General features: G+C 34.6%; 1 protein-coding gene across 1 annotated transcript in view; it reads right to left on the bottom strand.

Moving 5' to 3' along the window:
• The window catches only part of Marf1 (meiosis regulator and mRNA stability factor 1-like protein), a 39,582-nt gene that overhangs the window by 8,720 nt on the left and 6,330 nt on the right, over window positions 1-24,532 (bottom strand). Inside the window, exons 5-21 of the mRNA XM_088225235.1 lie at window positions 23,854-24,044; window positions 22,447-22,564; window positions 20,977-21,158; window positions 18,633-18,712; window positions 16,950-17,086; window positions 14,729-14,885; window positions 11,644-11,791; window positions 10,184-10,316; window positions 9,826-10,026; window positions 9,351-9,533; window positions 8,585-8,757; window positions 7,051-7,229; window positions 5,617-5,755; window positions 4,020-4,125; window positions 3,370-3,520; window positions 1,744-1,910; window positions 180-335 (exon numbers count right to left, since the gene is read on the bottom strand). Of these exons, the coding sequence (XP_088081361.1) occupies window positions 180-335; window positions 1,744-1,910; window positions 3,370-3,520; window positions 4,020-4,125; window positions 5,617-5,755; window positions 7,051-7,229; window positions 8,585-8,757; window positions 9,351-9,533; window positions 9,826-10,026; window positions 10,184-10,316; window positions 11,644-11,791; window positions 14,729-14,885; window positions 16,950-17,086; window positions 18,633-18,712; window positions 20,977-21,158; window positions 22,447-22,564; window positions 23,854-24,044 (2,601 nt within the window). The remainder of the gene's footprint in view (window positions 1-179; window positions 336-1,743; window positions 1,911-3,369; window positions 3,521-4,019; window positions 4,126-5,616; window positions 5,756-7,050; window positions 7,230-8,584; window positions 8,758-9,350; window positions 9,534-9,825; window positions 10,027-10,183; window positions 10,317-11,643; window positions 11,792-14,728; window positions 14,886-16,949; window positions 17,087-18,632; window positions 18,713-20,976; window positions 21,159-22,446; window positions 22,565-23,853; window positions 24,045-24,532) is intronic.

The raw sequence follows: 24,532 nt of genomic DNA, 5'->3' as shown, positions 1-24,532 counted from the left end.
CAAATGTTAATTTAAAAAAAAAATCTAAATAAAGAAAGGATGTAATTATAAAATGGAAATACAGAAATAAAAAAACATTTAAACTTTATAAATTTATGTGTTCGTCCAGGCGGTTTTTTAATGTATTAACCGAGCGTTATAGCTTTGAATATTGTAATAAATGGATTTTGTGCGCTCACCTCAACGGTGTCAGGAATGGCGTGAAACAGGTCCTGAACCTTGGGCAGGCCATAGTGGGCCACTCGGAGCTGCCTCCCAAAATGGGTGTGGTACGCCGGCACAAAGCGGGACAGTTCCAGACGACAATTGGGCGCGTGGCGGAGCAACTCTGCGGCCTGTAATGGAACCATATTTTTATATGAGACTTAAATTGATTGATGAAAAGAAAATTTAAAAATTGAGCTACAGATCTCTGTATTGTCGATAATTCTGAAATATGGAGCTTTATTTTTTATGTTCCACATACCTTCCGAAAGTTTCACATTTCAATAACCTGCAAAAGGTTAAGCCTGTTGGAACAGCTACCTTTGTATTGAACAACGCTTGGGACATTTATATTTTTCATGTCCCTGGGGGAGTTTTTTAATGCTATTCAATTCTCTTGCATTTTCATAAAAAAACGTTTTTTTTATATATAATGTGATTCACATTATATTTATTTAATAGCTGGCTTAAACAAAATAGAAAAAAAATTGGCACACATTATTTGTATTCTTATGTTTTATTATAAAGACAGCTCTACATGTTAGCCAATACATTCACCAGTACGCTGGCAAATAGGTATTGGCAAACGTGTAGAGGGGTTTATTTTGGCAGGCAGAGCTGGTACATGTGCTCGAACCCGACCTGATTATTGTCAGTTTTCCAACACAGGTGAACGAATTGTCAAGCATCCATGGGCCAGTATTTAGTACGCCACGAACTGCCGGAGGGAGAGCACACGTTTTTTGTCATTTTTTGGCTATTTTTCTTTGGGTTTTGACGAGATGGCGGCCTGAATATGAGCAACGAAGAAACTTTTTAATTTATCAAGCTATACCATTGTGAAAACTGTTTATAAAATACACATAATTTAAAAAAAAACTTTATTTTAATGTGCAAACTTATGAGTGCTATATAAATGATTAAATAAGCAAACTACTGAAACATTTTTGTATGTTTCTTTTTTTCCTCGATCCCACATTCCTTATAATTTAATTGTTAAATTTATGTATACAGCTGTATCTGCCTAATTATTAAGCAATTAGTCTAATTAATTGGTTTATTTGTAACTATTGTATTTCTTTTTGTTGTCATGGCTGTTGTTTTCTTTAAATAAATCATTTTGAAATAAGTTTAAGTAATTTATAACACCAGTACTACAAAATAATATTTATTAAGTAAAAATTTAGCTCAATTTTTCACCAGCCTATTTTTTGGTTGGCTAGAAGATGTAACTTTTTCATGTATTTTTGTACTTGTTTAAATAAATAAATTAAACTTAAAAAGCATAGCGGCTGCAACCTGTGATACTTTCTATGTCCATCTCGGCGCCTGAGCCACGTATCTTTTGTCGCACACAAACGTTTGCACATTAGCTCGTACTGAGAGACACTAAAAGACACAGGAACGTGTGGGTAGTATAGCGATTTCGACACCAATACGCACACCAGCGTAAATATTTTTAATTAGGTTAATATTAGGAAACATTTTAATTTTATGCATTTGTTAAAATTAAATAAAACGTAGCAGCCGTCGACATACCTGTGATGCAAAATGTCGGATGCGAGCGACCTCTTCTGGGGTCTGGCGGTGTCGGGGAAGGCTGATCCTCCCCTCTTCGGGTCCCAAGGCCACGCAGCTCCGGGCCACAGCCCCCACCAGATCCTCAGCGCGGCACGCTCCATACTCCACTGCCTCAAACTCTCGACCTTAACCAGAGTTCACATATATTCTCATGGGACCTGAGATAAATCTTTTTACCAGATTTAAAAAAAAAATGTTTTAAGAATGGTAAAATAAACAAAAATGATTTACAAACTAACAAATTACACCGTTTCTCCGTAGGGGTAGGCAGAGATGATAGAATGCCATATCACTCAGTCTGCATACAGGTCTCGCTTCCTCTACATTCATACATATTCTTATGCACGCGCGCCTATTATTCTGACTTTGGACATGTCCATCTTGAAGTGTCTGTTGGATTTGGTCATGCCATATCTCTCTAAATATTCCTCTTTTTCTGCATTCATCAGCATTCGACGGATCTCGACATTTGTGCATCTATCATTCATAGTTTTACCAGACATTCGCCTACTAAAAATAATCAATTAAATCATATGCTAGAGGTTATACATATGGGACTCATTCGGAAATCAGTGCTCAGTGTCTTCTGACCTCGTCTTAAGGACAGAGTAAAAGGTGAATTGTACATTTCCCGTATGTATTTTTTTTTATATAAAGACATCTAAATTACTGATGTCAAATTGCTGACAGTCAGGAAAATAGAATATGATCTCAATTCCCCACTAGGAAGTAAAGAGTTTTTAATCTTTTTTTTTTCTATTGAATATGTTCTGTAACTTGAATTGTAAAAATAAAACTTTTATTTTATTGGTTGGTTGGAAGAAATTGCCATTTGGCAATAAGCCCGCCAATGTACAAATAACATTATATACAAAAAGTTAAATAAATAAATAAAGAGACCACTATAGACAACTAGTATATAAGCAGTAGCACCCTTTGGTACCAGCAGTTACTTAGTTAAAAACTTAGTTCATCAGTTATTCATATATTATTCAAGATGTAATAAATCACATCAAAGTTAAAAATGCTTTTTTTCGTAGGACTTTTTCAATGTACAATACAAAATTTAAAAATATAGATTATACAAACATCACTCTGTCAGATTTAAAATTTACACTAAAAATGTATTATGTAACTTAGTAGACATTATAATAATAAATATGTACATCTCCCCCCCCCTCCTTATCCTCTCTTCAAGCATTTTTGTCCTTATCCCGCCCAATTTACAGTAACTTAATGTTCTTAAAATTAATATTTAAAAAATCTTTGATTATTGAGTACATGAAAATAACATTTTTATATGTATTAATTGTATGTGTTTATTTGATATGTAATATATATTTTCTTTACTTACTTTGTATACTATGTGGAAATCTGTTATTGGTTCTGAGTTTATACACTATATCTGTTTGTTTACTAAAAATATGTATGTAGAACTGTTGATTTCCCTAATAAAATAAAATAAAGCATTAGTCATATCCAATTGGGAGAGGAGCACCCTGCTCCCAGAAGCATTAAACCTTACATACCTAAGACTTGAAAACTAGATAGCCCAGTAAGTTTAGAAATAAATGCTACACATACCGAGAGTCCTCTGATACAGTTGCGGTAGTTGGTTCAGGAGGAGAGACTTGTCGGGTTGCGCTCTGAGCACCTTCAGCAAGTCCGCCGTAAATCTCTTCACCTGCGCTGCGTGGCTCAACGTTATCACGCGTCCTGAACCTTCGCCCATAACCTTTACAATACAAGCCGGGTTAAAGCAAATTCATTGAAGTTAATGAGATCAAAAATCTAAAATTAATGTGGAGTTTTACAAAATGAACGTATAGAGTCCCGATTTAACATAGCTTTATCTGGCATGTCGCAACATGAAAATAATTATTGTTTGTGTCTCATGTAATTTTAAATTAGTTCTTTTTAAAAAAATATTTTAACAGTGTTATTTAATTTTATGACTTTCATTTTTATTTTACATTTTTTTTCGTTTTCATTTATTTTTTGCACCACAACAGGCTCGGAGGCCCAATTACATTGGTGAATTACATCACAGAACACCCAGGCTTGATGAAAATCACATTTAATTTATGTGTTCTCACCGGGAATCGAACCCGGAACCTTCCGTGTATGAGTCAAGCGTCTTGACCACTACACCACAGAGGCCGCCTAACATTTTGTATATATAATAATTTCATTAATAAATAAACATCATTTAAACCAATACAAGTAATTTGTACCTGGACTGTATGACTCAGGGCATCTAGTAAGTCAGCAAGGCGAGTGAATCCGTAGTCAGCAACACGGCACTGTCTGCCAAAGTGGAGATGGTAGCTTGGAATTAATCTGGGAGAGAAAAAAACAATACATTATTAATATCAAGGTGGTATACGTCATATTATTGGTACGATGCTCGCTCCAAGCACAAGGGTTTGATTCTGTGGATTTTTCTTTTAAAGTCCTACAGGCGTTTATAATTAATGAATTGATTTGTAAATAGCTATGAAAAAGTCAGATACTACAATATTTCTGTAGCTTAGATCTAAAATGTCCAATTTCATCATTCGCAATATTACAGGAGAGTAATTTTGATCGTTTGATAACAAATATTAATAAAAAAACATTTTTTCATGTGTAATGAGCATACAAGATATTTAAATACAGTAAAACTTTGTTTTTACGTTCCTCAATTTTACGTTTTCCCGCCGAAATGTTTAGGTCCCATATTTTTCTAAACATTCTCATTAAAATTTTCCCCAATCAACGTTTTTTACTATTTTCATAACCCCTTTTGAAACTCATTCAATCTGTCAAAAGACGCCGAGCCGCGAGCCGCGTTTGCCCAAAATGGTGAATAAAATCAAGGTAAATAAAAAAAATGTGTAAATTGTTGTCTCAAACTAAATTCAAGTAGGTTCAGTGTAATTGACCGTTTTAAGTGTTGAATTTTTACATGCGGTTGACACATGCTTAGGAAGGATTAAATCTTTACATCAATAAATTATAATGCAGAAAGTTAAAAAATTTGGCAATAGAAATATTATTTGAAGTTATGAACATAATTTGGAAAGAAGATTGTTCAAACAGTTTTCATAAAAGTGTGAAACAGTTTTGCCGCGATGTAAATGACAGTTGAAATTATGTGTGCCATACTAAAAAAAGTGATACCATATAAACAAAATTTCCCAACATTTAGGGAAAATATCATTGTATGCATTTTATGCAAATTGAAATTTTTATTTTCGTGTTTTTAAGGTTAAGTACCTACATAAAATTATTTCAGCATGTTTTTTTAAAATTCAATAAAAAAAACACAGTGTGGTATTGATTGAAAAAACACAAAATAATTTTAATGATATCATAGGTAAATATGAATAATCCCCAATTAACACAGTTTTTAAAATTTTTCTGCAGATTGTCATTTCCTCACTTTGGCGTTTTCCTCGGTTTAACACTTTATTTCACGGCTCCCTTGAAAAATATAAAACAGGGGTTTTACTGTATGCATTTTTTTTTATTGACATCCACCCTCTACAAAATGTTGGTAAGTAAAAGAAAGAGAAATTGGACATTATCCCTTTTAGATCCAAGAGAATTAACATGTAAAAGTATTTTTAATATACAAAAAAAAACTCTAGAAATTATATTACACCTAGTGCCATTTTTGTTACAATAGAAATTACAATACAGTTAATGAAATTTTTGTTACAATTACCTCTGCAATTCACCATGGGAATTCTTATCAAACCATTAGTTAAGCATACTGTTGGCAAGACACAAAAAAATATCATCAAGAAAATAAATTGTTTTGTGCGAACGAGAACAACTAATCATTACCTGCTAAAGGGCATCTGGCACCGAGGAACAGTCCTCAGTAGGTCCAGTAGCTCCCTCGCCAACAGTGCTCGCAGTGAAGCCAGAGATCCAGGAACATCCTCGTCTCCGTTAGCTGACCCTTGTGAGGTGCTTCCGGACACTGGAATGAGCAACAGAATGAGAAATGTCCTTCTGCCAAAACGATTTTGATTTCTGAAGTCTCAGTAAATTCACAGGATTCCGCGTGGACTATAAGGGTACAAAATAAAGAATGATAGGAAAATATAAGGTTTGTTTTATTTATTAGTAGCATAAAAATATTTTTTAATTTATGATTCTGAATTTCTGCAAATATGGTCCATTGCATTGGGGCATCCCTAATACATCACGATTCGGTTAAATTTTGAATTTTATTTGTGACCGTTTAAATTTTAACAGAACATTGTCACGAATCTTGACATCACAATTATCAAGGTCAAGTAAGTTGCTTTTTTGTAGCGACATTTTTTAAAAAGTTATGTATGAAAACATTTCTCCACAGTATGCATACTGATTTTAAAAATACAGTTAATTTGTCTGAATCCATTTAACATATTTTTATCGGTATTCATAGTATGTGATATTTCCCTATTGTGGATAGGTTTCCTTACACAATACATTACGTTTTTATTCTTCACAATTTATTATCTACGTTAAATTTATTTCCGTGTTCTATATTTAAAAAAAAAGGATTGGCACGGGACACACACGTTCATCTGGTTTTCGGATATCAGATGCTTCACAAATGTGTGAACAATACTAAATTTTGGTCAATTAAAGAAAATTTATACGTAAATTCTCAAATGATTCAGTTTATCAAAAAAAGAAACGGGCATATTTTTAAAACTTTTTTACTAAAAGTTGGTCTCTTTTTAGACAATCTTGAAAGATTAGAAATAACTAAAGCTATCAAACAAAAACTTCACATCATAAATAATCAATTAAATAACCTCAAAAATTTTTTTCAAAATAAAACTTATAATATTCACGTTATCTTTTTTCATTCTCTCTTTCATTCTTTTCGTTTAATATAAATATAAATATTATTTGTTACAGGCAGGCAGCCTTTACTGGTCTGCCTATATCTTGGTACTGCTTTTTGACTGCGTTCTTCTTCTTCAAAAAAGCATCCAAACGGTTTTCGAACTGGTCGACCGAAATGGAATGGCAGTTTATTCCAGTCTGAAACCACCCTGCCGAAAATGAAGCTTTTCTTGATTGAGGTAGAATGGGCACGATAAGAGCTTTCAATTATGATCCAGTAACTTGTGTCATTTAGTGACATGTATAATTCTATATCCCGACAATGAGGTAGTAGCTTCAAACAGTCGAAGCAGTTTACACAAAATTTTTAAACAAAGTGTAAAAATATCATACCACAAAAAGAAAAATGTTTTTGATATCAAAAATAATTACATTCGTTGGCGGACAGAGGGACGCTATTGGTCGACACAAGCAGCTTTCTTGGGTGCGGAGCCGAGGAGTTCCGGAGCAGGACGCCACGTGTGCAGCTCACCAAATGCTCCAAGGGCACACCGCGCGACGCGTCCACACACAGGGGCTCGCCGAACTGAGCGGCGTAGCACTGTGGGAGGCTAGAAAGAGGACACATATCGTCACCCTAACTTGTAAATCCACAAATGGTCAAAAATGATATTTTAGCATTTTCTGTTAATGAGACGTGTTAAAACAAAGACGGCATTCTCCATTTTTTAAGCTTTTCTCAGACTGCGAGGATAATATATTATTTTGGTTATGTAATAATTGTTGCCAAAAGTTACTCTCTGCAAATATTTTATTGCGCTTAAGGGGATACGGCAGACAATATTGATGGATAGGTGTTTGTTAATTGTTTTTCTGTCGCTCTCTGGCAAATGCCTCCTCGATACTGTGTGAAAAAGACAACTGCACGTCGGACTGTAAAATTGACGTTTCACTGACGGACTTACAACCTGAGGCCAGGATTTTCATTTTACTAAGTGACCATTCGTCACCCTTCCGGTGTCGGTAACAAGCTGGTACACATGTAAATATGAATCCAGGGAGAAAATATGGGAATACCGTTTGTCAGTGACTGACCAAAACAAGATTTTCAGCCGAAACCAAATTCCCTCTTTCGGCTTAAACTGCAACTTATTCAAATAAGCTAAAAGTCACTTCAAAACGCCCAAAATTAGACATTTTTATAGTTAAACCTTACGAGTTCATTAAAATCAATGTTAAGTAAAATAAAAGGCAGAAATTTAATCAGTAAATTTGTTTATTTTTAGTGCTTTTTGGTTCGTTGATATGTTAAACATATAACAGTTTGTACTTTAGGAACTTTAACTTATTAATTATAAAGATCTTAGAACTACTAACTATAGTCAACAAATCATAAAATCAGTTTAGTTTTTATTTTTTATGTTAGACAATGGCAATACATCAACTAATTATTTTAATGGACAACAATCATTCATCTTTCATAGGGATAATTTTCCACCCGAGTACAGCTGAATGTAATTTGACACATCCCGACCGCAGGTATTGGCTGAGTCAAAGTTTTAGCCAATTGGCTGAAACCGCTGCTGAAACTTGTTTTATCAAGCAAAACTAGCACTAATGTTTGTTATAAAGAAAAGTCAGACCGCGGTTCTTAATAATAGGTAAATTGTTGATACTATTTTTAATTAATAGATGGTAACGGTTGATTGTTTGTTCTATAACGTAAATGAGACTGCCGTTGTTGTTGTGGAACTAAATATATTGAGCCAAAAATGTATGAGATACTGCCGTACCAGTTATGCTTTGAAAACTTTGCAAATGTTTTCATTTCAGACCAATAGTAAAGATTTCCGTCTATGTTTTAACACACCTCTTATATAAAAATGTTCATCTTTTCTTGCTGATTCCAGATCAATACTTAAATCGTTTTTGACAAAAATGGTTACATGTTTTGTATCTTTATTACCTGTTGAGTAGCATGACTCCGCCGTGGGCATTGAGCATGGCGTGCAGACGTTGCGTGAAGATGGCCAGCTCTGCGTACACAGGCAGCACCCCTATGCCCCCCGGACTGCTCCCCCCCTCCGGCCCCGCAAGAGGGCCTCCGTGCATGGCACACACTTCCGCTTCTCCCCACCACTAAAAACACAATACAACACTGTAAAGCTGGATTCGCACGAGGACAATATAATACAGAGGAAAATATTGTCCTGTCCCAGCTCCGTGAACAGCCCTGACCGCGCAGGAACAAACGATGGGACAGTGAAAAATTCTAACGTAGTTCAATTTCAATTTTTAAGAAATACATAGGATTCATAGAATCTCCTGCAAACGTCAATCAATTATAATTGTATAATTCAAACAATATTTACAAAAATATTTTCAGGTGTTATTGAGTAGGTAAAATAAGTCAGCTAGATGAATCTCACCCACATCAATAAAGGTTTCAGCTCTTTTACTTTACAATAGTCAACAGATGGAAGAGTTAAGAAAATGTGGATGTTTAAACACAGATGGTGAATGTTAAACAGAGTGTAAAGTGGCCACTTACACCAGATAATGACAGGTCATAAACCCTGTAAATGCATAGATTTCCATACCTTCTCAAAAAAGATTTGCGATGAACTTCGACAAAAAATTACAGTTTCTATTGCATTTAGTAAACTTCTGTTTTAATATATTTAAAATCCACGAGACACCTCCCTGAGGGCACTCTATTATACCCTACATACCTCTGCCTGTGCACTGGTATCAGGCGGGGCTCGCAGCAGACGCACGGAGCGCCCCCGAGGGCTGTCTACCAGCAGGCATGTGTCCCGCAGGCGAGACACCTCGCCCCCGGGAAGCGTCCTCCCATAGCGTGTGGCATATAACTCTCGTAGACGGAACAGGGGCAGTTGCTGCTCCGGAGCACTCTGGTAAAATAAACGTAGAAAAAGATTCAAAACATTATACAATTTTGAGAGATTATTTTTCTTTAAAGTTTCTCTGTGCTAAATGATTGAATCTAATTTTGTGGAATAGAGATGTACAGAGTAATCATAGACTCAAAAAAGGCATTATTTTTTTATTTCTATTTCTTAAATGGGTTTATTTATAATACTAAAAATGCTAAAACCTGTTCTTATTCACTCCAGATTACAGGTAGTAAGATTCAAGCTGCTGGCTTTGTTATGCCAATAGTAAACAAGTGTTGATCAGCATTACCTGCAGCAGGGAGGCCACCTGCTTCTTGAGCAGGGGGAGGGGCGTGGGTGGGGGCGGCGGGGCGAGGGCACAGCAGCACCGGCGGCGGCCGACGCGGCGTCGGTGCAGCCGTGCCACAGCTACCTGCGCCGCGCCCGCGCCACTCACTCGCACGCGCGCCGCTAGTGACTCGGCCGTGCCGCGGACACTCACTTCCACCACCTGACGAACACATTACAATTAGTAAAATTATTTTAATTTCTCAAGTTAGTTTACATTATATAACTCCTCATCTGCCAGGACACAATTTTAATGTACGATGGGGTGAGATATATAAAAATTTTATTTAAGTAATAATACATGTTAATGGAATACTTACGGAGACATGTTCGCTGAAGATGCGATGCAGCATGTTCCTGACAGTTTGAGGGTCGGCGGAATGTTCCAGATTGGTGACGGTAATATCCACAAAGGGAGGAGAACCGGGGGGTGATCCCGACCTCGCTTCACTGCTATACAAACAAATTAATTATATAAATAAAATTACTTATGACAAAGATCATCTCAGTATCTGGTATTCTGAACGGAATTGCGCGCGAAGAGATCACTCTGTTAGCGTGTATTTAGTATGTAAATACGCATTAAAAATGCGTCTTTTACGCATGCTTTTGGGTTCACAGGTCATTCATTAAATAGAACACTACCTGTTTCACATCTCACCCCAGAAAGAACTTCAAGGGGCTTATTAATAAAAAAATTAAACAAATAAATTAATGGCATCCACGAAACTATTTTATGTTTCCATAGAATACCAACAAAAAATTTGATTAAAAATGTTTAAAGGTGTTGAAATTCATACAGTTCAAATGAAGTTTAATAAGTATAACAAATTACAACAAGAATTGGAGAGGATTTAAAAGAAGGAAATATGGAAGTTTAGATATTTACAGGGCTTATGACCTGTCACTGACTGGTTATATAATCGTAAATTTTAGTTAAAAAACATAGTTAAAATTAAGACATGTCTTTATCAGCTCCCCTGAAAAGCTGATTTTTCAATTGACAATATTGTTTTATATAGCTCCAACCACCAAATGTGAATTTTTGCAAAAGTCAGGATGTGATGAAGGAGGGATTTTCGCTCTCATAAATCGGTGCTTCTTTAATGAAGAATTTCTAATGAGGATGTAGTGGAATCTGTTTCGTATGGTTATGATAATTGTATAGAATTATTATTTTACCAATGTTTCGTTGCAATTAAATAAAAGATTTATATCTTTATATCTAGATTATTAAATAAAAGATTTCAACTTGTATATTTTGTCTAGAGTTTTATTTACAACTTAATCGACATACAAATAAATTAAATACAATAAACTAATATCAAACAATACTATTTGAACTTAGCCGTGGAAATTGGGGCAATTTAACGTTCAATATTTTAAGTGAGTAACAATGTCGTTTTGAAGGCAATCGGAATCAACGGTGGTCGGAGAGTGTCTGGTTTGATATTCGGGCCACATTGTTTTTCTGTGTTGGCAGGCTCGTCACCTGAAGTTTGATGTGTCCAGTATTGCAAGTGCCCATGTTAGTATTCAATTGTGAGGAAAAATAATAAAAATGAAAACAAAATACTTCAAACGACGTCACTAGTTCTCCCGAATCAATCAATGATAGTGGTGCGATGGATTTCCCACTTAGGGGAAACCAATTCACCAATCAATAGAACTTACCGAAGAAAACTTGTGATGTCACACGCGAAGCAATTTCAAAAAAAATCTTGGACAAATATCCATTTTTTAAAACAGTGAATTTCTTAAATGGACTATTTTGACTCACCTGTGTTCGCTCATGCTGCGCTCCGACATATTCCAGGTCGTGAGGTCCAGCATGGTGGGGCTGGGTGAAGGGGAGGGTGTAACTGACATGACAGGGGAGGGTGACGGCGAGGGGGAGGGCTGGTACATGGAGGACAAGTGCGACGTATCTGGGAAACAGAAATACTTTTTACAATGGAGAAACCACAGTGCACCTAACACATAACAGTGAAGAAGATGGCTCCTGCAACGGTAACGTCAGAACGAATCCAACCTACACAAGATCACCCAAAAAAGAAGATACATATTGATGGCACAAAATCTGCATACTCACAACTCATATTTAGTCTACTAAGGACCGGTTTTATAGACAATCTATCTAATTTCCATCAGGGCTACGGATCATTATTTGTTCATAAAAATAATTGAATGCTGTGTGCTTTATAAACCAATTTTGTAAACGGATGGTCACTGGTAAATATTTTGATCAGAATTCAAATTTTTCATTAAATATTTTTATGTAGCCACTTACGGACTTTTCTATGTCTACCGGTTTTGAGACGTACCCGTCTCTTCGTCAGGACACCAATTAAACAAACATGCAACACCCATTATACACCTTCACCATAGTTTTTGCACAAAAATATAAAACCACCGTGCCGCGTTTCATTAAGCAAACCTTACACACAACATAAAATATTTTCGTAACCTAATCAGTGCATGTGCTATTAAAATGCATGGCATGTTGGTTTTATATTTTTGTGCAACAACTATGGTGAAGGTGTATAGTGGGTTTTGCATGTTGGTTAAATTATTGGTGCCCTGATGGAGAGGCGGGTACCTCTTGAAACCGGTAGACATGAAAAAGTCGGTGAGTGGTTAAATGCAAATATTTAAAAAAAAAAGTAAAATATATTTAGTAAAACGTTTGACCACAAAGTTAATTCTTTAAATATTATTAATATTAGTTTTTCACTTTTTATTTGTCTAACGCAAAGATTACGCATTACTATGTTGTGAATTAAAATACATATTATACATTAATTACAAAACTTGTCAATTTTTCACGATTTAAAATATGAATCACAAAAAAATAAAGTTAGGTGCAAATTACAATATGTTTAGTCTGAAAATATTTAAGATTACTGGTAGATATTTAGACGTTGAGCATATTTTTCCGTTGTTTGTATAGCTAACACAATTACTGCACGTATAATCATTGCCCACTACAATGCGAAAAAAAAAAAAAAAATTAGAATGGTAATTATTATACAAAATAATAATCACATATCGCAAATGAATTAAGCGGAGAATGAAAGAAATTATCAAATAACAATGTGTTAATACATTTTTCATTGCCAAATACGGCAGAGGTGTTGAAGATGTCGGTGGATACGGACAGAGGTGAATTAACCGGTCGAAATCAGTTAGTAACCATTTAACCATTATTTTAATGACTCATAAACCCGGACGACTTTTTCTCAGACGCACCTCTCTTCTCAAACGCACGCACCGAGTGTTTAATATTTTGTAAGAGCGTATTAAGGTCTCAAGGACAAAATCTATTTTCAAAAAAGGGCTTCAGGACAGGATCTTCCTTAGCGGGGGGAAACTCCTTGACGGTTTTTCGAGTTAGTTTAATTAAATTTTATTTTTTCATGTACTTCAAATGTTTTTTTTATTGCGTGTTATTTTATATATTGACATGCCACATATTTTTAATGATGTTTTTGTTATGTATAATATCTGTACCTCAGTGGCAGACGGATTCAAACCCATTGATTTTGAAGAAATGTAAGTCTTATAATGAATGAACCAATGTATTAAGATACTGAATATACAAATTAATGTTATAAATTATTAGAAATCACTCATAGGAAGTAGATTCTTTAGGCTTGTGTTGAACATTTGACGTTTGGATTTGCACCTGTCTGCCTCTGAGGTACAGATTTATATGTTGTTAAAGTGTTTGACAACACAAGACTTTGGTTCCATGGAGTTGGGATTTGTGTCTCAATAAATGTTACATAAATATATTGTGAATAAAATAAATAAATAAAGCTATGAATGTTTATAAAACACAATAATCGGCCGGTGCACCAAATATTAGCAAAAAATAATATCATGTTGACTAACAGATGTTTAAAAAATTGGCCTTAAATGGCTCAGTAAGAAAGGTTTTTCAACAATATTTTGAGTTTGTCCAAATTTTTGTAGACAAGGACTGGATTTAACTCCCTGGGGAGCTGTTTATTGTTGGTTGGTTGGAAGAAATTGCTATTTGGCAAAAAGCCCGCCAATGTACAAATAACATTATGTACAAAAAGTTAAATAAATTTATATTAACATATTACAACAGAGATGAAGAACATTTAAGAGAAGGTAATATAGAAGTCCAGGCATCTACAGGGCTTATGACCTGTCAATGGCTGGTTTAAGTGGCCACTTTATATTACCTTCTCTTAAATGTTCTTCATCTCTGTTGTAATATGTTAATTAAGAAAGGTTTTTGTTTATTGCTTGACGCCACTGATATTTTTAATATTTCAGTTGTCCTCTTGACATTACTTTTTTGTATAGTTCGGTAGTCAGATGGCAGAAGGGACCATCTGTATTTTTTTCTGTTTTAGTTTTCAAAAGTTTCAATTGATATTTCGGTAAATACACATAGAAAAAAAATAATAAAAGCAGCATTATTTAGAATGGTAATTCGTTATTTAAAAATAACACAAAAATATTTTAGTTTGTGGATTGAAGTCTTGAAATTTAGTCTTATTTCAGCTCTCCTGAACATTTTTGAAAATTACAGATGGTCCCTTCTGCCATCTGACTACCGAGTTGTTCTGTGAAATATGTTGATTTTTCAAATGGTTGTTCATTTATGAGTGGCCAATTAATTTATGAACAGAGGTGTATTTTAGAAAAGTTTTGCTTTGAATGAAATGTTTTGTTCAAAAATACAATTTGAAATAATTCAATAACAATTTTCAAAATCATTTTATCTTCCTCTTCTCAACTTCGTCATTGGACTTTTTGTCCGTAATATATTTCTTTTCATTAAGACTAGGTTTTTGAAATAAATATTAATAAAAAGGCAAATAACATACTATTTTGTTGATTTCCATGTGTTCCTTTGATACTACGGAAGCCGGTTGGTGTGCGGTCAACAGGGCGACGGAACGTGGAACCGAGCATCTCTTCGGAATAGGATTGTGCCAATGGTTGATTGCTCCAATTCTCTTCACTGGTAACATGATCCATGGCCTGTGAAATAAACAGAAACATTTAAATTAGAATAAAATTTCACTATGTTATTAATAATAAATTTCATTTTGCAACGATTCTTAACATAAGTTGTGTCCATTTTTTTCCAAATGAAAAGAACAAGAGAACACGCCAAAAAAAAACACAAAACAAATTACAGCACAAAAGTCAATAATGTATTCTCCTTCATTATTTTACAACAAATTAGTCAATGATTCATAGCATCAAAATAAAATTACAACAAACGAAAACAAATGATTTCAATGCAGTTAAATCACAAGTATTTTAATCTTTAAGAATATGAAAAGGGTCTGACTTTTAGAATGATTATAAAGAGTGAAGTGTCAGGGTTTCGCTTAAGACATATCATCATGGAAAGGTTGGGTACACAGCGAGTGGGTGGAACCACAAGGAGCCCCTCCAATCTTCCTACGTCTCGGCCTGTTATCATCATACAAATCACTCTAAACAACAAATCCTTCAGAAGTTTCATACGGGACATTCAAATGTTCACCGATTGAGTTTATGAAATGACAATTTATGGTGATACAGCATTTTTGTTATTATTATAATATTAATTTTAAGCGAGCAGCTTAAAGCTCATATGCTTACATCTATTTAGACTAAAGCTAGTTGTTGGCGCACTTCAAAATGTTCGTATTTACAAATTGTAGTTTTCTGCAAGAAATCAGCAGTTTTAGGAGAAAATCAACTAAATGTATTAAATGAAATACTCTGTTTTAAGACCACTTGAGTTTATTTTGAAGCACTACTAGTTTCGGAAAGCACAGATCCTTCCATCTACAGGGGTGCTATTTACATACAAACATGGCCACGAGAGCGTTTGGAATACCAGCCCAGGAGCTCAATCACAGATGGCTATCGACATGCTAAAAAACGTGCTAAGTATTTGAGCGATCACCACGAACAATCATGAACACGCTGAAGTTAAAGCGGTCGCGTTGCAAAACGCCATAGATAAGTTCCTGTGCGAGATTCAACCAATCCTCTTGAACTGACCGAAGTTGAATTTCGTTTTGCAACGCGACCGCTTTAACTTCAGCGTGTTCATGATTGTTCGTGGTGATCGCTCAAATACTTAGCACGTTTTTTAGCATGTCGATAGCCATCTGTGATTGAGCTCCAGGTGTTATTATAAACTAGACATAAATATACAGAAAAAATAAATAAAGCTCCCCATCCTTTGTTAGCTCCTTCACTTGTCAGTACCTAGATTATTAGTTTCCGTACATTTATGTTTAGTTTATAATAACATTTGTAGATGGAAGGATCTGTGCTTTCTGAAATAACCAGTGCTTCAAAATAAACTCAAGCAGTCTTCAAACAATGTGCTCAACTTAATACATTTGCTCGTCCCTTCTCAAAACAGGACTTTTAGTCCCATGGAGTTGGGACTTATGTCTCAAATAATGTACAATAAACTTGTGTGTAAAAAAACAAATAAATCATGTTATTCCACAAAGTTAATGCCGATTCAATAAATAATACAAAATTAGTTTAATTATTAAATATCAAAAGTATTATTGGTTAATCTGCTTCAATTTTACTATGGCCATTACTAATATTTTTGGCAGTTATTTTGACGTAGTATCAGAAATTGATCAAGTGTTTACTTGATGCATGATGTTTTTATGATGTACCCAAACATTGAAATTTTAGACCATTTTCAAGGAGTTGTAAATAACTCACTAGAAAATGAACTTCAGCCCTACGGGAAATTGAATACAAAAAATGATTTCTTGCGTTAGAGCATTAAATTGTACGGCAAAGTTTCTGTATAAATGTACGAAAAAAATTATAAAAATTAACTACTTCAAACGACGTCATTAGTTCATATGAATCAATAAAATTCACGAGAATAAGAGAGCTGTGAAAGATATCCGGTTTACTTACTTCGTGCAGTAAACCAATGAAATAAAAACAAATTATTTAGTCTGACAATGTTATTTCAGGTGAATTTAGATGGCTGGTAAATAATAAAAAATATGCTAAAGCAGACAGTTTGCTATTTGTATGTTTAGATTTGATAACTTGGTAACTCACACTCTGGCAGTATGGGTGTGCCGGCAGAGGGGGGAAGGCCGGCATGGGGGGGACTTGTGGGGGGACGGGAGGGGCCGGGGGGGCACTGACAGGCCGCCCAGTCTGGTATCCTTCATCACTGGATGACCTTACATTTCCTGCAGACAGAAAATAATTCAACATGAAGGATTAAGTCGTTGAGGGTTGGAGCTCCTACCCCAGTTCGAGGTTGACCGAAAACGAGAGGTTGCTGTTTAATGCGTATTTATTACATGGCAAATAAATAATGAATTGTCGCGCGAGTGATACAGCGATGAGTTGAGCTAACTGCACATGGACTACATGCTGGAATTGAGTGACTGCGTTTAACTGAGTCTTCAGGCTGGCTAGGCTGACTGACTGACTATTCGTTGCCACACCCTTTGGTCTCTTTATATTACACTTATCATAGATAGTTTTACCACACATTCGGCTGAGGATCGCATTTCCACAGCATTAAGCCTTCTTTCATGCTTTCAATATTTACTAGTTAAGTTACTCACAAATTCATCGAAACATCAAAAATAAAATTGTTTTAAATAAAAAGACAAAAAATAAAATTAGATTACAAAAATGGCATTTTTCTATTTGCAAAAAACACCCACAGCACTAGAAAAATGTTACGGTTATTTGAAAATCATAAAAACTGGTCAAATACATAATTAGCTTCTTGTTTGTCGAAAAACCAATGTTTTCATTGTTTATCATTTGTTAAAGTCAAAAACATTCTAACTGTTGTGTAGATTTGTATATTCACTCTTTTTACAAAAGTGCTATTATCACAGTTTTACTTTTCTATGGCTGGCTGCTTTCTGCATAACTACGTTCAATTGTAGATAAGCTTTATACATCCTTAGAACATTTTTTTTTTCATCTTTTCCTCTTTTTTCCTGGATCCTCTCCCTGTCTCCTTCCAAACACCTTACCTGATCCCACATTCTATGCATTCCTTAAATCCTCTTTTGAAATGTTATAGAAGTGTTTACAAATAAACATTTATAAATGTAAATTTGTTGCAACAGAGAGGGAAAACATTTTTGAGAAGGGAAAATATGCCTAGACTCCCATACTCCCTTCTCAAAAATCTTTTCCCTCTCTGTTGCAACAAATTTAAATATGAACAACTCCTTAGGGAGAAAATCTAGCCAGTCTGCAAGCATTTGGACATACTCAAAACATTGTTTATAAATGTATTTAGAAGCACTATTTGCCCACTAACAAACAGCCATAGAAACAACCTGCACAAACCTTATAAAAAATAAACGAGTTAAACAAATCGACAAATAACCCTATCACCCTCTTTAAGATGTAAATGTAGAAGTCTAGACATTTACACAGCTTATGACCTGTTATTACTTCACACCCTAACCATGTTTGAATATTCATATTTTTTCCGTCTGTCGATACACAAATATTTAAATTTTGTAACCATTTTAACTTTTTGAATGTGAAATGAAAATGCTAGAAAATAGAAAACAATTTAAGGTACAGAGGGATTTGAACCTTTGACTTTCCTAATCTACAAATTTGCACGTTATCATTATTCAAAAATGATATTTTATAAAAAAACATTAAAATGTATAAAAACAGCATTATTGCAATACGTATTAATTAAGATTTAGATATATGTATATTTTTTGGATGTAAAGTGAAAAATCTGCCTACCATTATAGTATGTACGAATTGGGGGTAGAACTCTAATCTTGTTTCCAAAAACATCCTCTCCATCCATCCGTTTCAAAGCTCTGGAAAAAAAAAAGTAAAAATCACGTGTGTAATGTTACCCGAATATGAAAATGGAGAAAACTTTTTCACCTGTCTTTGAAATAGTTATAATTCAGCATCATCTTGTGCCCTTGTTCAGTGATTTGACTCCAGACGCAGCGGGGAATGCCAGTCGGGTGAAATAAATTGATAAAATAATTCTGTATTTCCTAATTATCCACATCACTGCACTTCACTTTTCTAAAACATGTGGCAGACGTTTAGCTAGACCGGCACGTCCGCAAGTTGAAGGAAACAATACAGAAAGAAGATTTGTATGGCTAAATGATTGGAGAACACGAGAAATGTCCAATCACATCGGTCCATAGGTAAAATGTCGTCATAATCGACCAATGACACGACCGGAATACATGCAAGAGCATCATAAAATTAATGCAAAAGGAAAGGTCGTTGACATTAAACACCTGATCACGCACTGTTGCTGAGGTTTTTTCACTCTGAGAATATTGTCAATTAGTTTATTCGGAGAACAGTACACTTTTTAATAAATTTAATAGGTACAGACAATTCAGTTTATGGTTAAACAAAATATAAATGCGAATATTGTCACACAATGAGTCAAAATAGTAGTTTTAATTTCTACCCACAGAGACAGGGAACACAGTGAATGTTTTTATCCATATTATATTGTTTAAATCATGTGAGAATACCCGAAATATTCGGTAACTATGAATACATATTTTTTATTAAATTTATGGATAATTTTCTAATAAATAATACAAAAAAAAACTGTTATAAAACTAATAAATGTTTTGTCAAAAATTCTCACTATGGTTAAAGTATAAATGTCAAATTATAGATCATTATTTTCTGAATACATTTTGATGGAATATTTTTTTATTAAATACATAATTTGTAATCAACTGATAATATGCAGTTCTATGGTGGTTTATCTGTCAAATATATAGTTTTGTAGGTTATGTTTATTATCTTATGTTTGCTATGGATTACTAATAAAGCACTGAATACATAGGGAGTTTTGATTTGAATGGATTATATTATTGTAACAGGTGGTTGAAGAGATTATTAACTCTTAAAAGACTGTGCTGAAAAAATCCTCTGGAACGGTGCTGTGATGTCGTGTTACATTAAGCAAAAGGCGAGATATTTTTTAAATACAAGTATTTAAAGACAAAAGTTTTGCACATATTTACATCCAGAAAGTAAGTATTCTGAATATAACAAATTCAGAAGAAAAAAAAAGTACCGTCCTTCTTGAGTGATCCGTGTAATTTGGATATGTTTCAGCTACCGTTAAACTGTGTTGTGTATAAAAACACAGGATATAATATGTGTTGCGTAGAAAGAAAAAAAGTGTTCTTGTAATTTGTACTGTGTTTGTATTTGTATGGCAGTAGGTAACATTCAGTGTCATTTTTTTCATGTGTAGTGCCGGAAACAATGTTGAGTTTAATTTAAGCCAGTGGGTTTTGTTCATGTTATTTATTTATTTCGACTGCTTAAGCCTTTGACAAAGTATAAAAATAATAATGAAAAACAATTATAATGAAAAACAATTATAATGAAACAAAACTTATACTTTTATATAATTATTTTTGCACCACAACGGGCCAGGAGGCCCAATTACAGTGGTGAATTACATCACAGAACACCCAGGCTTGAGAAAAATCACATTTTAATTTTTGTGTTCTCACCGGGAATCGAACCCGGAACCTTCCGTGCGTGAGTCAAGCGTCTTGACCACTACACCACGGAGGTCGCCAAAACACCTGTACACAGTATAGAAAATATAGATAAATGAAATAAAATCAGCAGAAAATAAGGAAATAATAAAGAAAAATTAAATAAGAAATTATAACATAGGTATGCGCTGCTGCAAAATTAACAATAAATAAAGGCTTTAAATATAAAAATTATTGAAGTTATTTCGGTGTCTGTTTTTCAATTGCCTCTTTTATTATTTGGGCACTATAATTTCTGGGTTTATGCAGAATCTCTGGTTCTGGCGCAAAGGCGAAAAGATTACCTATTTCTATAAAATGTTCCGCTCTAGCTGATTTTTCAAGGTGCCTGAGTTTACTAGAGCGCGTGGCGAATACTAAAGCCGAAACGAATCCAACTTACACGAGCTCACCCAAAAAAGACGGTACATATTGATAGTGACCGTGAAAATCTACGCACCTTAAACTATTTTTCTATGTAACCTCCACAATTTTGCAGGCACGAGCTTTTGTATTCCCCCATAGTAAGTGAAGACTCGTACCTTAGTGCCTGGTGGTGTGTCTGAAAACGCAGAGTGGCCAAAGGGGGCTTCAAGTGCAGCACGCGGCCCCCACAATTGTCGGCCAACTGACGCAGGCGGCGGGCCAGGCGAGCCGAGCCTCCGGGGGGCGCCGGCGGGACCTCGTCTACCTCCACGCAGTAGGTACACGACCATTCCACCTGCTGAGGATTGTAGGAAACAATAACTTTTTATTACGAATCTCATCATCCTATTTTTTTTGGGAAACGTTTCTATAAGCTGAATTCTGGAAGTATATGTAATACAATACTGAAAGAGATCGGTCTGTATGCTCCCAAGAACAAGATCTTATACACTGTTTTCCGCACCTTGAAGTCATATGAATGAAAGTCAGAATTCACCCATTTAATAGGGCAATTTACTTGCAGAATATCGTGGGTGCAAGTATAAATCACTAACTCTAATAACACTTTTCTGAGATAATAAATGTTTTGATTGTGCTTAAAACAGTGCTCCAATCTTTATTTTGTGAATTTTTCATTAAAATTAATTTTACTGTGAACATTAAACTTTAAGCTTAATAGTTATAAAGTTTGTTTTTAAAACAGTATTTGCACTTGACTAGCAAAACACGAGTTGAGAAAAATAATGGAGTTAGTGATTTCTGCCTGCACGTTAACGATATGGATATATTTTTTGTATATATTGGCAGTTGCGAAAGTCAGGTATAGTAATGTTATTATACCTGATATTTACAGTCTACATTACATAATGGATTAAACAACCCGTAAAGTAATGATGACTACAATTGTTAAATAAATATAGGACCAATGACACACTATAAAACATTATTACGACACATTGTTATTAAATATTAACCAATTGAGGAGCAACCAAGGAAAGAATAGGGAAAAAAAAATACAGGGAGTTCAGGATTTTAAGAATATATAGTAATGTTTCAGGCGTTTCTTGAAGGTACAGATATTTATATCTGTTTCACCGTTCTACTTTTTAATATTCTATTACACATGTTTTCGTATTCTAAAATTACTTCTGCCAGTCCCGCGGGCAACTTCTATACTTCTTATGTCTTCTTATCCTTCATTATCATTATAATTTCCTTGCAGAACCTAAAGGTGCACGGGGCACTGCACTGACACTACAATTGGAGCTTATCCTGATAATTTCTTAAGCCAGTCCTTACGTCCAAATAGAATTGTACTAATATAAAAATTAATCACAAAATAAGTATTTAAAGAATTCAACCCGGTTCTTTGATAATCGATATTGATCGAGATGGGCTGCGGTCCCGTGGTAGTTTTGCAGACTCTGCATGCGTGGCCCGAGGTTTTAACGACGCTCTGTGGCAACTTGTTTCCCATTTGCCAACACGGTTATTTTTCCAAAATTAAAACATTTGGGTAAATCATAGGAGTGCAAATATAAAATTTTAAAAGGACGATTTAAAAGAATGATGACATAATATGGTACCTTGGAATTACGCGGAAGCCGAGCTGTGAGAGTTGTGAAGCAGTGATGATGAGTGGAACAAGCCATGAGTGCTTTGGACGTATTGCTCTTATGTACTAATATCACTTCCATCTTTTTTCTGTAAAATAATTGCAAAAGGAAGAAAAATCAAAAAATTATATAAAGAAGTGCACTGCCAGCGTACCTGACTAATTGGCAAAAGACATGATAACTCCAGAGTTACGATGGATACTTACACGATGGCATTGGTTTAAAAATAAAACAATATGTACCTGACTTGATACAGACCTGTTTGGCATTGTTTACGAGTGAATCTACATTATTGTTGAGGGTAAAATGTCCAAAGCAGAAACTGACAAAGGACACATCAGGCACTGCATGTTACCTTTCTTCCACTAGGAGTTGAATGCCAGCAAGGCCATTGAAGAAGTTTACGGTGATGTGCTAACAGCACGTAGATGTCAATTTTGGTTCCAAAGGTTCAAATCGGGCAATGGAAATCTAAAAGATGCTCCTACATCTGGATGGCCTTCAAAATTTGACGATAGCATATTTAAAACCCAGGTAGAGTCAGATCCTCAATTAACCATTGAGAGATTATTGCAGAGACTCAAATCCCCACGGTCAAAAAATAACAACAGAGATGGAAAACGTTTAAGAGAAGGTAATATGGAAGTCTAGGCATTTACAGGGCTTGTGACCTGTCATTATCTGGTTTAAGTGGCCACTTTACACACTGTGTAACATTCACCATTTTCGCCTATGTTTGAACATCCATATTTCTTCAATTCTTTAATCTGTTGATTTTAGTTGAATTAAAGAGCTGAAACCTTTATTGTTGTGAAGAGATTAATTTGATTTAATTATTTCACATACTAGGTAACGCCTGAAAACAATTTACAATTTTTAAACTTCTTCTTGGACCAGTTGGTTTTATTACATTATTTTGAGTTTGTCTAAATGCTTGTCCCCATGGTCAACTGTGCAGTTACATTTATAATGCTTCGGGAAAAAACTAATCGGAATTTGGCTTAAAATGCACGATTTCTTTGTGAACATGGTTTGTGGAATCGGTAAGAAACTATTTTGTCATATTTTTTTATGAATAAATACCAATATGTGGCAATGCCTGTGTCTACCTGAATATTCATCTTGATGGTTTATATTATTTTTAATTGTTTTGGCTTAGTTAAATACAGTAATAAAAAAAAATTCATAATAAAATACCTTAACTTTAAATTTTAATGTGCATTTCGGCAACAGCGCAATGTACTAAACTAAATATTATTTGCCCATTTATTGTATATTTATAACATAAAAAAACTGTTCAGTAAAAAAAAAAACTTGTAAAATGTAAATGGGATACTGATAAATAAAAAAATATATTTACAGGGGGGCTTTCATTACCTATGCCTAAAGTCACTGAGATCAGCCGCGAAGTTGACGTCTCCAGAAATGAGGAGCAGGGCTGGGGGTGCCTTCACCGAGCGGGGGGAGGGGGGAACTCCGGCGTGGAGTTCCGCATAGCGCCGCATGCACTGGCGCAGCTTGTCATCTGCTGCATTCTTCTGGGTCCCGCACACGTGAAGTAAGTTTACCTGCACAAAAATTGACATATTTAGAAGAAAACATCAAACACAAGCAACTATTCTAATCTATTGGATTCTCCGTTGTTATTAAGTATGATATTTTGATAAAGAAAAAAACATAAAAATTTTACATGTAGGACATAAAGGTCAAAAGTTAGATAGATTGGAAATTTTAGAAATAAAAAGGATAAAAAATAATAGCGATAGAATTTTAATAAATCAGCAGATAGAATTTAAAAACTCATCCTTATTAGCCCCCTTAGTTAGACCCTGTACATTGTAATAAAACAATAAATATTTTTGATAACATAGAATATCCTCTTAAAGTACACCGCCAACACATGTTTCAATCATTTGTCTCACTCTGTTCCATTGCAATATTGCGTATTGTATCTTTTTCAACTTATTTTTAAATGTACCTACACTTAAGATAATATTTAGTTTTATATAATATATACATACACTGTATAATATTCACCAGTCTGAAGATGCCCATT

The sequence above is a fragment of the Micrasema longulum genome, unplaced genomic scaffold (assembly GCF_059751315.1).
Source record: "Micrasema longulum isolate JH-2025_06_02 unplaced genomic scaffold, ASM5975131v1 h1tg000035l, whole genome shotgun sequence".
Classification (NCBI taxonomy): domain Eukaryota; kingdom Metazoa; phylum Arthropoda; class Insecta; order Trichoptera; family Brachycentridae; genus Micrasema; species Micrasema longulum.
Note: the sequence above shows the minus strand (reverse complement) of the source record. Positions and strands in the feature narration are given on the sequence as shown.